Raw genomic sequence first — 14,395 nt, 5'->3', positions numbered from 1 at the left:
GTTCCAAGATATTATCTTCAAAACAAGAATTAAGGTTTAGCATTTCATCAAAAACGTGATCATTAGACACAAGGAGGAGGAGGAGCTGTGGGCATAGATGACGCAAGTTATAAAGCAGCTTTGGTACCAAATTGTAATGAGCAGAGTTTGTTGCAACCTAGTTGTTTATTTCTACGATCAGTGGACACTAGTTGGTTTTCATGTCCACACAGATTTATGCACAATAATTACAGTAGACCTGGTGGACGACATGACTGTTTCCTTAAGTTTCCCTGATTTTGATGGAGTAAGAGATAGTGGTGAAAATCTAATCGAAAGTAGTTTGCAGTGTTATGACCTATGGGGAGCAATGTTACAAGCTGGGACAGTATACAGATTAACCGCAAGATTACAAAGGATAGATAAGTAGGATAATACCAATGAATGGAGATGCAATGTTGGGAGCGACGTAAGGGAAGGATATGTTCATTAAAGGGCACCATAGCAAATGATCATAATTTTGGAGGGGGATGTGGTAGAACTTTTATGTTTGGAGTGGAAGTGCATCATGAAGGGCAAGTTTCTTTTGTAGTTTGTGAAACGTGGCACAGGAACAGGAAGGAAGGATGCTTATGTTTTAACATCCTGTCGATGAAGAGATCATAAGACATGTAGCACAAATTCAGATAGGACAATGGGTGGGAATGGAATCTATTACATCCTTTTCAAAAGGAACCATCCCAGAATTTACATTATTCAATATTCAAAAAAGAATAAAAAAAGAAAGAAAAAAGAAAAATATGGCCAGACAGGGATTTGAACCATACTTCTCCAAAAGTTGAGCTTGGTACGTTAACTACTGCTCCAGTATGCTTGGTATCCAAGAACTTTCAAGACAGTTTAAGGATATGGCATGGATGCTTATAACACAATAATTAGACAAAATATTTTTGTTCTTTCATACTAAGTACCTGTACTCACATCTATGTATGAGGCATTTATGTAATCCGAATCTGGAACATCATCCAGTTGATCTAGGACCACTCGGTTGTAGTCATCTGAAAGAGTGATTATGTTTGATATCAAATACAGCTCAGTTCCTTCAACTAAGAGTATATTAACTAAATCTAGTTTACATGTCTCACAATAAAGCAAAATTAAAGAGAAAATGAAATATCAGCCCTAAAACAGTAAACCAGTTTTTGTCCTCCCCTCTCCATTTGCTGCATAAACTTATTTCTAATAGGTAAATATTACTTGCCACAATATAAATTTGAGACATGTATATTGGGAGACAAAATTCATTAGCCAAATCTTCATCCTTTATATGAAGTCTCTTCATGTAATCCACATTTTGAATGTAGTATAACACTGATGTAGTCTTCGATCCAAAAACTGGTTTGATGCAACTCTCCACAACAGTCTATTCTTTGTAGATCTCTCTATCTTTGCATAATCACTCACTCACTCATTCTTTTTTCCCATAAATCCCATCAATGAGAACAACATACATGGATATGGAATGAGTCAAGGCACCAATTAAAAAAGTCCATTTACATGAATGTATTGTGGCTTGCCAATTCATGTACTGGTTCACTAGAAAATTACAGGCAGCAGGGGGTGGAGCTATAAAATTATTTTAGACTATGTTGACACCCAGAGCCCCTTTTGAAGAAATTAGCCATGGACTCACATATGCAGTACAGCTGAAAAGCAAGCCGTGTGTGTGTGTGTGTGTGTGTGTGTGAGCAACACTGACTCAACTGTCCTCACTTTGATTCCCCATCTGTTTTAACTCATTGCGTTCATCTGTCTGCAGCTAAATATGCCTCAGTTCTGCCAATATTGGTTCACTTGTTTTGCTTAGTTGAAATACTGTGCTGCCATAAATTAACTGATTAGCTACAACTATTTTTACAGTCACTGCAAATTAATCCAATAAACAAACCCAATGATGTAGGGCAGCAACAAATAGCTTGGCCTAATGAGACTGAGCTGAATTGTAACATATCCTCAATAGAAAAGAAGACAGTAAATATAAACACAGAACCCTCTGCAGAAGAAGAACATATTTCACTGGAACTATGTCCAAAAAACAAATCCAACAAAGCTGATGAGCAATGGCAAGCAGCAGTCACAAAAAGGAAAAAGAAAAGCTACCTGAAACAGTGCCTACAAGAACTTCTGTAAGAAAAAGGATGGCATCTCAACTTCAGGCCAGTGATTTTTTATGGTACAGTCAAGCCAAGAAAAAAAATTGGAAGTTAAATATTAGTAGCAAGAAATGTGAACATGATGACCAAATAAGAACTGAGAACTTATCAATAAGGAGAAAGAAATAAAGCTCAGAATTCTGCATGGAAATGCACAATATGGGAACAATAAAAAATTTGGATTAGAAGTACTTACTAATGGTATAAGTGAACATGGATTAAAAGAGATTGAAATATGTCGTGTTACTATGAAAGATTACGCTCTTGCAAATAATTTCCACTGATCAGAATATGAGGGTGGAGGAGTAGCAATATTTGCCAAGAGTTATGATTGCAGTACAATTGATACACACAAAAATTTACCCAAAGTAAAGAGAAAGATTTTGAAATTACAGATATTGTGCACAAAGAGCCGAGTATCCTGTGTGTACCAATTAGAAAGTGGCAAAATAAATACTTACGTCAAAAAAGAAAAAAAAAAAAAAGTACAACCTACTAGAAAAAACAAAATGAAAGGTCATGTAATACGTGTTGATTTAAATATTGACATGGAAAAAGATACAAAAAGAAAGAAAAAAAATTGAGGAGATGCTTGTGCTGACCATTGAGCGCCAGTAACTGCCACCTGCGAAGTGTAGAGTAAACGGTCTTTGGGACTCGTTCTTTGGATTGTTCTGGGAGAGTTAGGTTATGATGTTCGTGTTATGATTCTCTGTATTGTTTTCTTTGTGTTTTGTGTATTGTGTATTTATATGAACCTTAATAAAAGTGCCTGGTCTTAGGCAGTTGGAGTTTTCTGTGTGTGGTTAGTCGCTATAGCCAGAATACCCACATTGGTGACACCAAGTCGCAAAAATATCTTGCATTCGTTCCCACCAATAGACAATGTCGCAACTGTTAGTTCTTCTGGCAGTGCAGGACGCTGCGACCGCAGAATAGACCTTCGACTGTGAAGTGCAACGCTTTACCCCGTGTGCTACTAATACACCAGGAGTGTTCGTGTCTCCAGTGTTTGCTTCGACCAGTCACACGGCCCTAACCTCCACCAGCACACCACGCCAGGCGATGTAAACATCAGTGCAGACGCTTCTACGGCATTCTACACTCGACAGAATGCTCCTCCAGCACAAGATTCCAGAAACCCCTCGCCCTAGTTTTTACCGCACCCCAACATGGACCACGCGGCTGTCCAGTTTTGGGGTCCACATTCATGACTGCCCCCTCCTCAGAGCAATCTCTATGCCGGTCGAAGGGAGACTTGCATCAACCACGCCGGGCCCGTGCATGTTTCGGGTGATGCACCGGCTGTGGTCTCACCCTGTAGGCGCTCAAGAGTGATTTTGCACCTCTGCTTGAGATTTCACCTGCATCTGATTATTTTCAACAATATGTCAAGTATATGGAAATCTAAACTCACTAAAGAAGGCAAATATGTAGAAAGAGATGTTAGGCTTTTCAACCAACAAATCATCAACATACGGTATGTTGAAAAAAGAACTTTGGACAGTCATTCTTCAAACTCAGGGAACAGATGAAAAATACAATGCTTTTCAAGAAATCTTAACATGTTACTTCAATACCGCATTTCCAAAAACCAAGAGGAAAAGAAAAATTCTCCAAAAGAAGCAAAGGATAATGAAGGAAATAATAGCATGGAAGGCTACCTTAAGAGTGATGAAAAAGGGGGAAGTCCTGAAACCTACAAAAAGCACCAGAAGAAGTACAGACATTTGACAAGACAAGAAAAAGCAAAATAAATTAGTGAGATTATTTTAAAATCAACAAATAAGATGAAAACAGCCTGAGATAGGGGCAACAGAAAGTATACACAGAAAACAAATGAAATAGAAAGGGCGAAAGTGAGTAACAGAATCATTACAGACAAAACACAAATTTCCAACATCCTGAATAATAGTTACATAGTTACAGTAGGAAATCTAAAGCATGCATGCAATAACCAAGGAAGATAAGTCAAGCCACTGAATGTTCCTGAAACTGGTATCTCAAGAGGATGTGACAAAGGTTATACAAAAGCTTAAGAGGAAAAAGTCTGCTGGATATGACGAAGTGTCAAACTACCTAATCAAGCAGGTGGCAACAGAACTAATCACACCACTGTTAGATGTTGCCAACTGCTTACATCAAGAAATAATATTTCCTTATCAACTTAAATTAATTAATATAGTACCTATATACAAAAAGGGGAAGATTATGATTGTAAGAAACATATGAAAATTGAAATAAGATACTGTATGCAGACGATATTACTGTGCTAAATCTTTCCAACAACTTTGCAGCACTCGAGAAAAACACTTTCATATCAATCAATAACACCTGGTTGATGGACAATGAGTTAATCATTAATCAGAAAATGAACCTATGTACATGGTTTTCAACGCTACGCAAAAGGAAGAGCACACAGATATTTGTGGCAGCATGCAATTGGTTGAGTGACCTATCTTTGGGCTGCCATCTTTGAGGTTTGCAACAGATATCATGCAGACCTTCAGTCTGTTGCAAACATTTGAATTGGAGTGACTGTGTGTTTATGTATAATAATATCAAGTTGATCATTAAAGCGCTTATCTCTACATGTGGAATCTTAGCATATTCATTTAAGCCGTCGTACCTACATCCACAATGGTGACCCTGATGCCAAGTGCTCCAAACTGTTTTCGTGGTTTTCGTATCATCTTTTGTTGTTGCACCATGTGGTCTTTCAACAGCCAACAGCAGTTACCTTCACCTGTTGCGACTCAGGCACATTACTTATCAGTGAACCAGACGCCATTGCAGCTTCCTGCAATGCATACCTCAACAATATTCTAATTTTTTCATCTTCAGCAGAACAACATGAAATTAATCTCAAGACAGCGTTTCGTATCCTATTCGATAACAGTGTGATAATCAACGAGGACAAATCGCAACTCCAATGCACTTCAGTCACTTTTCTTGGCCGCAAAGTGTTTGCTGCAGGTATCAGACCCACCTTGGACAGAGATGCGCTGGTTTGTCAGCTACCCCCATCTGAAACATGCCATGATTTGCATCATTTTTTGGGGATGATTAACTTCTTCCGTCACCACATCCCTAAGGCTGCGTCACTACAAACACCATTGACAGATGCCCCGTCTGGCCCACATACAACAGGCTCAAGCAAAGTGCCGTGGACCAAGGAAATGGGGCGTGCATTTGCAGATTTGAAACAGGTCCTCACACAAGCTGTCACCTTAGCTCATCCAATCGCAGACGCCAAAATCTACGTCACCACGGACACCAGCGATTCTTCAATGGGGGCCGTCCTGCAACAGCACGTTGGAGACGAAGTTCAACCCCTACACTTCTTCTCAAAAAAGTTATCACCCTCCTAGAAGAATTTGTAGGCTTTTGACTGGGAGCTAATTGCTGTGTATGAGGCTATACATTATTTCCGTGAAGACACTGAGGGCAGAGACGTTACGGTCTTCACCAACCACCATCCCCCGCAGCCATTTTATGCAACCCACCTGTGGCACCCTTCCCCACTGGTCTTGCCACATGGACCTCATTGCTTAATACACAAATTACTTTTGCCCCATATGGGGAGCAGACAACATCGTGGCCAATTGTCTCTCCTGCATCTCTGCCATAGATAGTGTCATTGACTGTGATGGACTCGCCCGAGCGCAACACCATGAAGCAGAAATCATGAAATTACTGACAGTCAGTTCCATGGCTATTAAGAGCGAGCCTCACAGGTTCCATGGGTCAAGCGTGATGTCTCAACTGGTTCACCTCGCTCACTCATCACATAATCTGTGAGATGACAGGTTTTCAACACAACGCACAACCTCGCCCACCCAGGCATCAAGGCCACAACCAGGCTTATCTCCGAATGCTTTGTGTGGCTTGGAATCAAAGCTCAGTGCTGTGACTGGACATGAGCATTTGTTGCATGCCAATGCTCCAAGGTCTCCAAGGCCGGTAGGCACACGTGTCCCCATACTGGCAGGTCTGATGTACCTCCAGGTCGCTTCAGACATGTACAACTCAATTCGGACAGTCCACTGTCCCCCTCACAAAACTATAGATACATCTTGTCAATTATTGAAAAGGCGACCTGTTTGGTGGAGGCTACCTCCATGGTGGACATTTCTGCAGACTCTGTTGCTCATTATTTCATAGCCACATGGATTTCTTGCTTCGGCTGTCCATCCTATGTGACAACAGATGAAGGCCGACAGTTTGAATCTATATTTTTCTCCAAATTATGCGAGCTCTGTAGGGTGGCGCGATTCCGGACTACTGCCTACCACCCCCAAATTAATGGCCCCATGGAGCGGTGGCATTGGACCTTAAAAGCCGCCCTCATGTGCCACAACTCCTTGTGGTCTGACGCATTACTCCGGTTCTCCTGCGCATCCGTGTGTTCTTCAGGGAGGACCTCAAGGCTTCTCTGGCCGAAATATTGTATGGCAAACCATTGGTCCTTCCAGTCCAGTTTGCCGAGGACTCACCTTTGCTTGCAGACACTGGACTCCCTCCCCTAGTAGAGCAGGTGCGCTCCCATATTTCTCAACAGTGTGTGCTGCCTCCCGGTTCTCACTCCAATCTGGCTCTGTTTATCCACAAGGAACTAGACAAGTGCAATTATGTGATGTTACGCAATGGCTCAGTGCATGCAGCTTTACAATGCCCATATTCCAGCCCCCATAAAGTGTTAGCGTGTGCAACGAACACATTTTACATCCTCCTACGCGACCGAATTCTCACCGTTTCAGTTGCAGACGACGTTGTAAACGAGCCTGTCCCCGTCAAGCTGCCTACATCACCACATGAGGTCTCCAATGACACCGATGTCTCACTGCCAGATGCCTGCTCGGCACTGGCTCCATCTCCAGCCTGCCAGAGTCCGACCCCCTGATGGCGAGTGTTCCCCTTCCTCACGACTCACCCACTTTTCCCATTTCCCTCCTTGCTCTTTCACCTTCCAAACACACGTGTCCGATCGAGCGAGGTGGCGCAGTGGTAGCACACTGGACTCGCATTCGGGAGGACGACGGTTCAATCCCGCGTCCGGCCATCCTGATTTAGGTTTTCCGTGATTTCCCTAAATTGCTCCAGGAAAATTCTGGTATGGTTCCTTTGAAAGGGCACGGCCGCCTTCCTTCCCCATCCCTCCCTAATCCTATGAGACCGATGACCTCGCTGTTTGGTCTACCAACCCACATGTGTCCCGTTTTGCCCCAGATGACATCTCTCTAAAGGAACGTGACAATTTCATTTTTATCCTTCATGCTCCTCCCCACTCAAACAACATCCCTCCCATCTCTTCCATTTCTATCATCAAACACCTTCCCCCAGGTGCAGAGATCAATGTGATCTCTTCTTTCATCGATGCAACAGGCCTCCTAACTATCACCATTCCTCTCACTCCCCCCCCCCCCACCCCTCCTCACCCTCCCCCCCAACCAATTGTGATGATCCGGGCCACTTATTACAGCCACCTGTGTGGCATAACAACTGTCATTCCTTCCCCTCCCTCCCTCGCCCATCAGTAATGACTTGCATGGGCCCTGCCTACAGACCCAGATATTCGTACTGCTCCTGCCATCTTTGAGGTTTGTGACAGATAGCGCATGGACCTTCAGTCCGTTGCAAACATTTGAATAGGAGTGACTATATGTTTATGTATAACAATACCAAGCTGATCATTAAAGTGCTTATCTCTACACATACATTTAGCGTATACATTTAAGTCATCGAACCTACATGCACATGTTTTTCTAGGTTAAAAAGAACTGGGAGAAGTAACTTCAGCTACATTTTTAGGCATAACAATAGACATCAAGCTAAATTCGAAGCAGCAAATAAATACTGTATCTGACAAGCTAAGCTCAGTGATATTTGTAGTGAAACAACTTGCTCAGTATGCACATCAACACCTTTCGACGCTGTCTGTCATGGACTTTTTGAATCATACATGCAATATTGGATCACAGTATGGGGGAACTCAACCATCACAGGAATGAAAAGAATATTCACACTAGAGAAGAAAGCCATTCGAATTATACTGCAAAACAAGCAAAAAGAATCTTGTAGAAACTGTTTCAAAGAACTTAATATTTTGACAACTCCACCACTGTATATATCTCCTCCTCTGTATATATCTCAAGAGTGTTATAACAGCAGTACAAGATCTCACAAAATTGGAGACCACTGTAACTGTTCATGTTCATAACACAAGGAACACAAAACAATGGTGGTACATTTCAGACAGACTTCAAAATTTTGACAATGAGCCTTAATACTCTGGTACAAGGTTAATACAAGCATTGTAAAGGTACTTACAAAACCTCAAAACTGAGATAATGTTCCCAGCATTCCAAAAAAAAATTTTGATAGAAGAATAACTCTACAGTGTTTTGATTACATGAGCACACAGTGAGGAAACGTCCATATTGTGAATAATGAACGTTATGCACAATAAGAGAAGCTTGAATTACAGGTAAGTGTAAGGAACTAAACTAGCATTAAAACTACTCATGTACAATATGAGATTCACAAAAACGTATTTTTAACTCTAATGTAAATCATTTACCACTATATACATATTGTGTAAGCTATTGTATGTTATTGCTGTATTGTCTATTATATGTGTATTGCCTAGATGCAAGCAAAATGACCTGTCATATATTACAAGTATAGCCTACACCTGTACAAAAGGTAATTTTTGGGACAAATAAAAATCATGATCACAATCTGTGGAACAACATGTAAGGAGTAATGCCATGGCTTGTTTCCAAAAACTGGTGTGCTAACTATAGTAAACATGTACACCCTAAACGCCATATTACTTTTAATGGGCTACAGCCCAACGTAATTTTTTTTATTTGCATCAGTACAACACTAAAAGTAAAGAAAATTTTGTATCAGCAGCCACGGAACAGCACTCTACGAAAAGGTCACTCTACGAAAAGTTCGCAACATGCAGGTTTAAAATTAGTGAATACACTGCCCAGAACAGTTATGACCCTTCCCACAATGAAGATTAAATTTCTGCTAAAGACATTCCTGTTACAAAATCTATTTTACACATTAGAAGAATATCATACTTACATGCGGAATAAAAAGTGTGCAGAAAAATTGTGTTATGTAAGCCATTTTATCTGCAACCTAATCATTTTGTTAATCAATGAGGTACCGGTATTCAAAAGAATGTATTATTGTATTATATATCAAGGATTGCAACCTGAATCATTCTTTGTTGAATAAAATATTATTATTACAACTTAATAACAATTCTAAAGTCCTACAGATTACGCAAATGGAGCTGCACTTCTCAGTAAAATAAAATTTATTTTAATATGTTCTCACTGGAACACCATCATGAAATTTGGCACACACATTAAAAAATAATGTATGCTTTTGCAGGTATTTTCCTTCTCACTGACGCCTTTTTTGATACAACTTCAAGTCAGAGCTTACGGCATCATCAGCTAATCTGTAGCACGAATTAATCCCAAGAAATTTTTAAAACCAAACGTGGCGGATTTGGTAGGATATAGGAAAGGGCTTCATGGCAGATATATGGAAGATTCGGTAACAGAACGTCCTACACATAACACTGCGGTAATTTTGGAAACAGAAATTTACTACTGTAAAATTTTTCGACACAGTGATGGGGCAGATATAAGGTGGATTCATTTGACTCTTATTTCTGGAACTTTTAGACATACATAAATTTGACCACTACAACCAGTGTTGCCAGGAAATTAAACAAAATCAACAAAAAATTGGAAAAAAGATTATGTTTCCTTTTGGTTTCCAAGCTTAAGGTCACAGCTGGCGATACGTGCGGAGTGTCTGATTTGTCGAATTTTATTGCCAAATGGACTCTTTTTTTTAAAGAAAAAGAAAAAAAACTGCACCGGTATTAACAATCGGAGTTGCAGCAGCTTGAGAGTTCAGACATGAATTATTTGAGGGAAACCTTTTGTCCATTCACATGATACTAGAAACAAAGAAAATATTATACTCTCCACCCACTGCCTCAGACGGTATGCCCAGGGACCTCAATACATGGGAATGAAAATTGGTAATAAATTACAAGGAAATAAGTTGATGTCGATGAATTTAGGTTCACTTAAAAGAAAGCTATATGAGGTACTGACACTGAAATGTTGTTACTCATTTGATGAATTCATGCAGGACAAACTGGAAATTTGAGCTGGATGCAATGTGTTAAACATTCCAAGACATCCCTTATAGTGTTATTATTTATTGTATTACTATTACTTATTAATGTAAAAATCATTGCAACTGTATTACAAATTTTTGACATGTCTGCTGTACGCAAACCAAATGGATTGCAAATGTCCGTCATGAGATGAATAAAACACAATTCACAAAAAATTCACAATCGTTCTACATTTCATTTCGTACACATCCTTATGATCTCAGACTGTAGAACAGAGATGAAACTGTCGTTCTGTGCAGGTCGTTGCCGAGTTATTTGTCTTTCAACGATACGAGACATTATATGCTAACGTTAATGGCTCTGTAATTTACATAGCAGCTGCTGTTGCGGCATAGGAACCTTACTTTGTGATTGGTTCGTTCTAAATGCGAATATACTCCGTTGTTGCCAACGTAACTCCACATTAATATACTTTTCCATTACAAATAACTAACACCGCCTGGAAATTCAGAAACGTTAACGTAGATAAATCACTGGTGAGTATTTTTGCATATAATTCAAGTCCATCTAGTTTTCTGTTATCGGGAAATCATCATCCTTAAGTGTTATGCTTTGCAAAGGTCGTCTCCGTGTTTGTAAACGTTAACTTCGCCCGTGTCATGCATTAGCCACCCCGTTTCTGTGGAGGAACTTCACTTGCGTCTTCCGTTAGTCACTCTGCTCTTATGGAGAGCATCTGCTTCAGACTGAATATTGCCCTGCTAACGAAAGAGCTGTTTTCTTCTAGTATGTTGCAACATGTTACACGTGTATAAATCCGTGTTTCTTTGCTTTTCTATCTGTAGAGTGTGGTAACCGCCAAACAAAATATGCAGGACTTCCAACGCACGCTGAGGGTTGACCGTGGCCGGGCACTGCGGGAGAACAGGCCGCACTTTCGTCATGCATTGCTGGCACAAGGCGTGCGTAGTTTGACATGGCACTGCTCGACAATCACTTCGTTACATAGGTTCTATATTGTGGCATCATTAATGTTGGCAGTGGGCAGACACAAAACACTTGCTGTCGAGAGAAATCGATCGAATTACCCGATCCAGAGCTAGGGAACCTCGTTCAGTACGTTGTGAACAGATACTAGTAAGTAGTAGTAGCAGTAGTAGTAGTAGTAGTAGTAGTAGTAGTAATATCTTTATTCATCTGTAGATCTCTTTTTACAAGGATATAGGGCATGTCGAAGTATTTACAAGTTTAGATCAATTTTAAATAACTTAACTTCTAGTTAGAGACAATCGTTAGATTTATTCCTGGTACACAATACTTTTTTAACAAATAACGTATTAAATAACGTAATGCCACACTGTTCACTCATATCTCACTATCAGTCACTGCACACAATATACACACATTGAAACATCCTGGATACATTATGATATTGTGATAGGTGGAGATGTGAATGCTGAATTCGATGTCACAACACAAAAACGTACTGTCACTGAACTCCAAGACCTACTAAGACAGTGCAACTTACATTCAGTCAATAACAAACCTACAAGAGAACATGCATGTCTTGACAATATTTTTGTAAATTTTAAAACAACAGAAGAATCATGTTTCGTGACAGTATTTCCACATTCTGATCACGATTCAGTATCTTTAAATTATACAAGTAGGTTCCCTCTTGATAACAGTTATGTAAATAAGTTTGTCCCAGAAGTTGTGGTCACTAGACCAGTCACAGATGAGAAAATTGACAGGTTTCGTACGTCCCTTTCTAACAGAGATTGGTTTGGCCTGTGTTATGATGAGACACATTATACTCTAAGCAATTATCTGCCAGCAAAGGTTTCTCAAAGCATTTTTGGGACACTTTAATGACTGCATACCAATAAAGAAATGAAAAGTAACTGACAGAGTCCTAAAAGCAAAAGTTCCAAATAGACAAAATACATGGTACACAAAACAGCTGTCTACTGTGAAAAATCAAGTTATGTTGTTGTACAATACTTATAAAAATCTGAAAACCAACCATGCTAAACTAGCCTATGTTAGATCTAGGAATGAGTACAAAAAAGCAATTGTGGAAGCCAAACAAGCACACAATCTCAGAAGTATTGAGAAATCCACCAATAAGTGCAAAGCAGCAAGGACTCTAATAAATAGTGTCGCCAAAGATAAAAGAAGTGACAAAATTAGTATCTCTCCCCAGGAATGTAATGACTTTTTTTATTAAATCAGTTGAAGAAGGAAGTGCTATAATTAAACCTGAAATCAGCTCATCACAGTTACTGTCAAAAAATATTGCTAGGTCATCAACAAACACAAGTAACTTCAATTTTTCTGAGGTCTCACCTGGTTTTGTGTTAAGAATAGTGAAGCAGTTAAAATCATCAGACAGTGTAGACATATATGACCTGTCTTGTAACATGCTTAAGAAAGTAATAGACTGTATAGTGTACCCCCTAACATATTGTATAAACAAGTGTATACTGGAGGGTTTTTTCCCTGATGAGCTTAAACTGTCTAGGGTGGTTCCAGTACATAAAGAAGGAGATAAAAATTCTGTCTGAAGTTACAGGCCAATATCCATAGTCCCAGTTTTCTCAAAAGTTCTAGAATGCATAATTTACCAACAATTATCTGTTTACTTTGATAACATAGGATTAATAAGTGGATCACAGTATGGCTTTAGGAAAAACCTGTCAACCATTGATGCCATAGACAATGTTGTTAAACACATCCATCAAGTATTTGAAGATAAATGCTTTGCCCAAGTGACTTTTTGTGACCTAAGCAAAGCCTTTGACAGTGTAGAACATACACTACTACTCGAAAAAATGGACTTTTATGGTGTTAAAGGTAACAGCCTTAAGCTATTAAGATCATATTTACAAAACCGTAAGCAAGCCGTCTGTGTTGGGAAAGAAATGTCCAGTATAGAACAAGTTGAGGTAGGTGTTCCGCAGGGATCCGTGCTGGGCCCTTTCCTTTTCCTAATACTGATAAATGACCTGCCATCATTTATCAAATCCAGAACAGTACTCTATGCTGATGATACAACATTTCTGAACAGCAGTCATGATCTTAATAGCCTTAAAACATGTGTTACAGAGACAATTGAGCAAGCTTCACTCTGGTTTAAAGCAAATGGGTTCTTGCTTAATGAAAGCAAAACCCAGCAGATGGTGTTTAGTTTAAAAGACAAGTTTCCATCAGATGATCCTAATTGTGTTAAATTTTTGGAGGTATATTTGGATGATAAACTTTCTTGGAATCCACATATTAAGTATATTAGCGGTAAATTGTCTAGGGTAATCTATTTGTTAAGGCGATTAATGCACTGTGTACCTAAAAATTATGTTAGAGTATCTTACTACTCATTTTTCCAAAGCATCATATCCTATGGCATTATTTTATGGGGAAACTCCACTTGTGTGCATGATATACTATTGCTGCAAAAGAAAGCTATTAGGATAATTACAGGCTCACCATACAAGGCTCATTGTAAACCTTTGTTTACTCAACAAAAAATCATGACGGTAATAAACCTATATATTTATTATGTTTTAATCTACACAAAAAAGAACTTACGTAAAGTAAAACGCAGGGCAAATATACATTGTTACAACACTAGGACAAACAGCTCTATCTATACGCCCTACCACAGACTGTCAAAATCAGTTAACAGTTATGAACTTATGGGCCACAAATTATTTAACAAACTTCCACAAGGTATACAAAATTTACCACAGCAACAATACAAACAAACACTTTATGACTGGTTAGTTGTAAACCCATTCTACAATGTAAAGGATTTCATGACCTATGATATTAAACTGTAAAGTTCTTAACAATTCTGTCCTTCTATAGCATGTACTGTACTGTATTGTATTATATGTATGACTTTGTCTATTGCTGTAATGGCTTAAAGACAATAAAACTATTATTATTATTGTTATTATTATTATGACAGATTAAAACTGTGTGCCGGACCGAGTCTCGAACACAGGACCTTTGCCTTTAGCGG

The 14,395-nt window shown here is 39.3% G+C and overlaps 1 protein-coding gene across 1 annotated transcript in view; it reads right to left on the bottom strand.

Annotated features, from left to right (window-relative positions):
* LOC126262799 (receptor-type tyrosine-protein phosphatase kappa) overlaps nt 1-14,395 on the bottom strand; it is a 709,382-nt gene that overhangs the window by 261,256 nt on the left and 433,731 nt on the right. The window contains exon 3 of the mRNA XM_049959624.1: nt 961-1,037. Coding sequence (XP_049815581.1) covers nt 961-1,037 — 77 coding nt within the window. The remainder of the gene's footprint in view (nt 1-960; nt 1,038-14,395) is intronic.

Source organism: Schistocerca nitens, chromosome 6, assembly GCF_023898315.1.
Source record: "Schistocerca nitens isolate TAMUIC-IGC-003100 chromosome 6, iqSchNite1.1, whole genome shotgun sequence".
In the NCBI taxonomy this organism is placed as follows: Eukaryota; Metazoa; Arthropoda; class Insecta; order Orthoptera; family Acrididae; genus Schistocerca; species Schistocerca nitens.
This window is presented reverse-complemented; position numbering and strand designations above follow the sequence as displayed.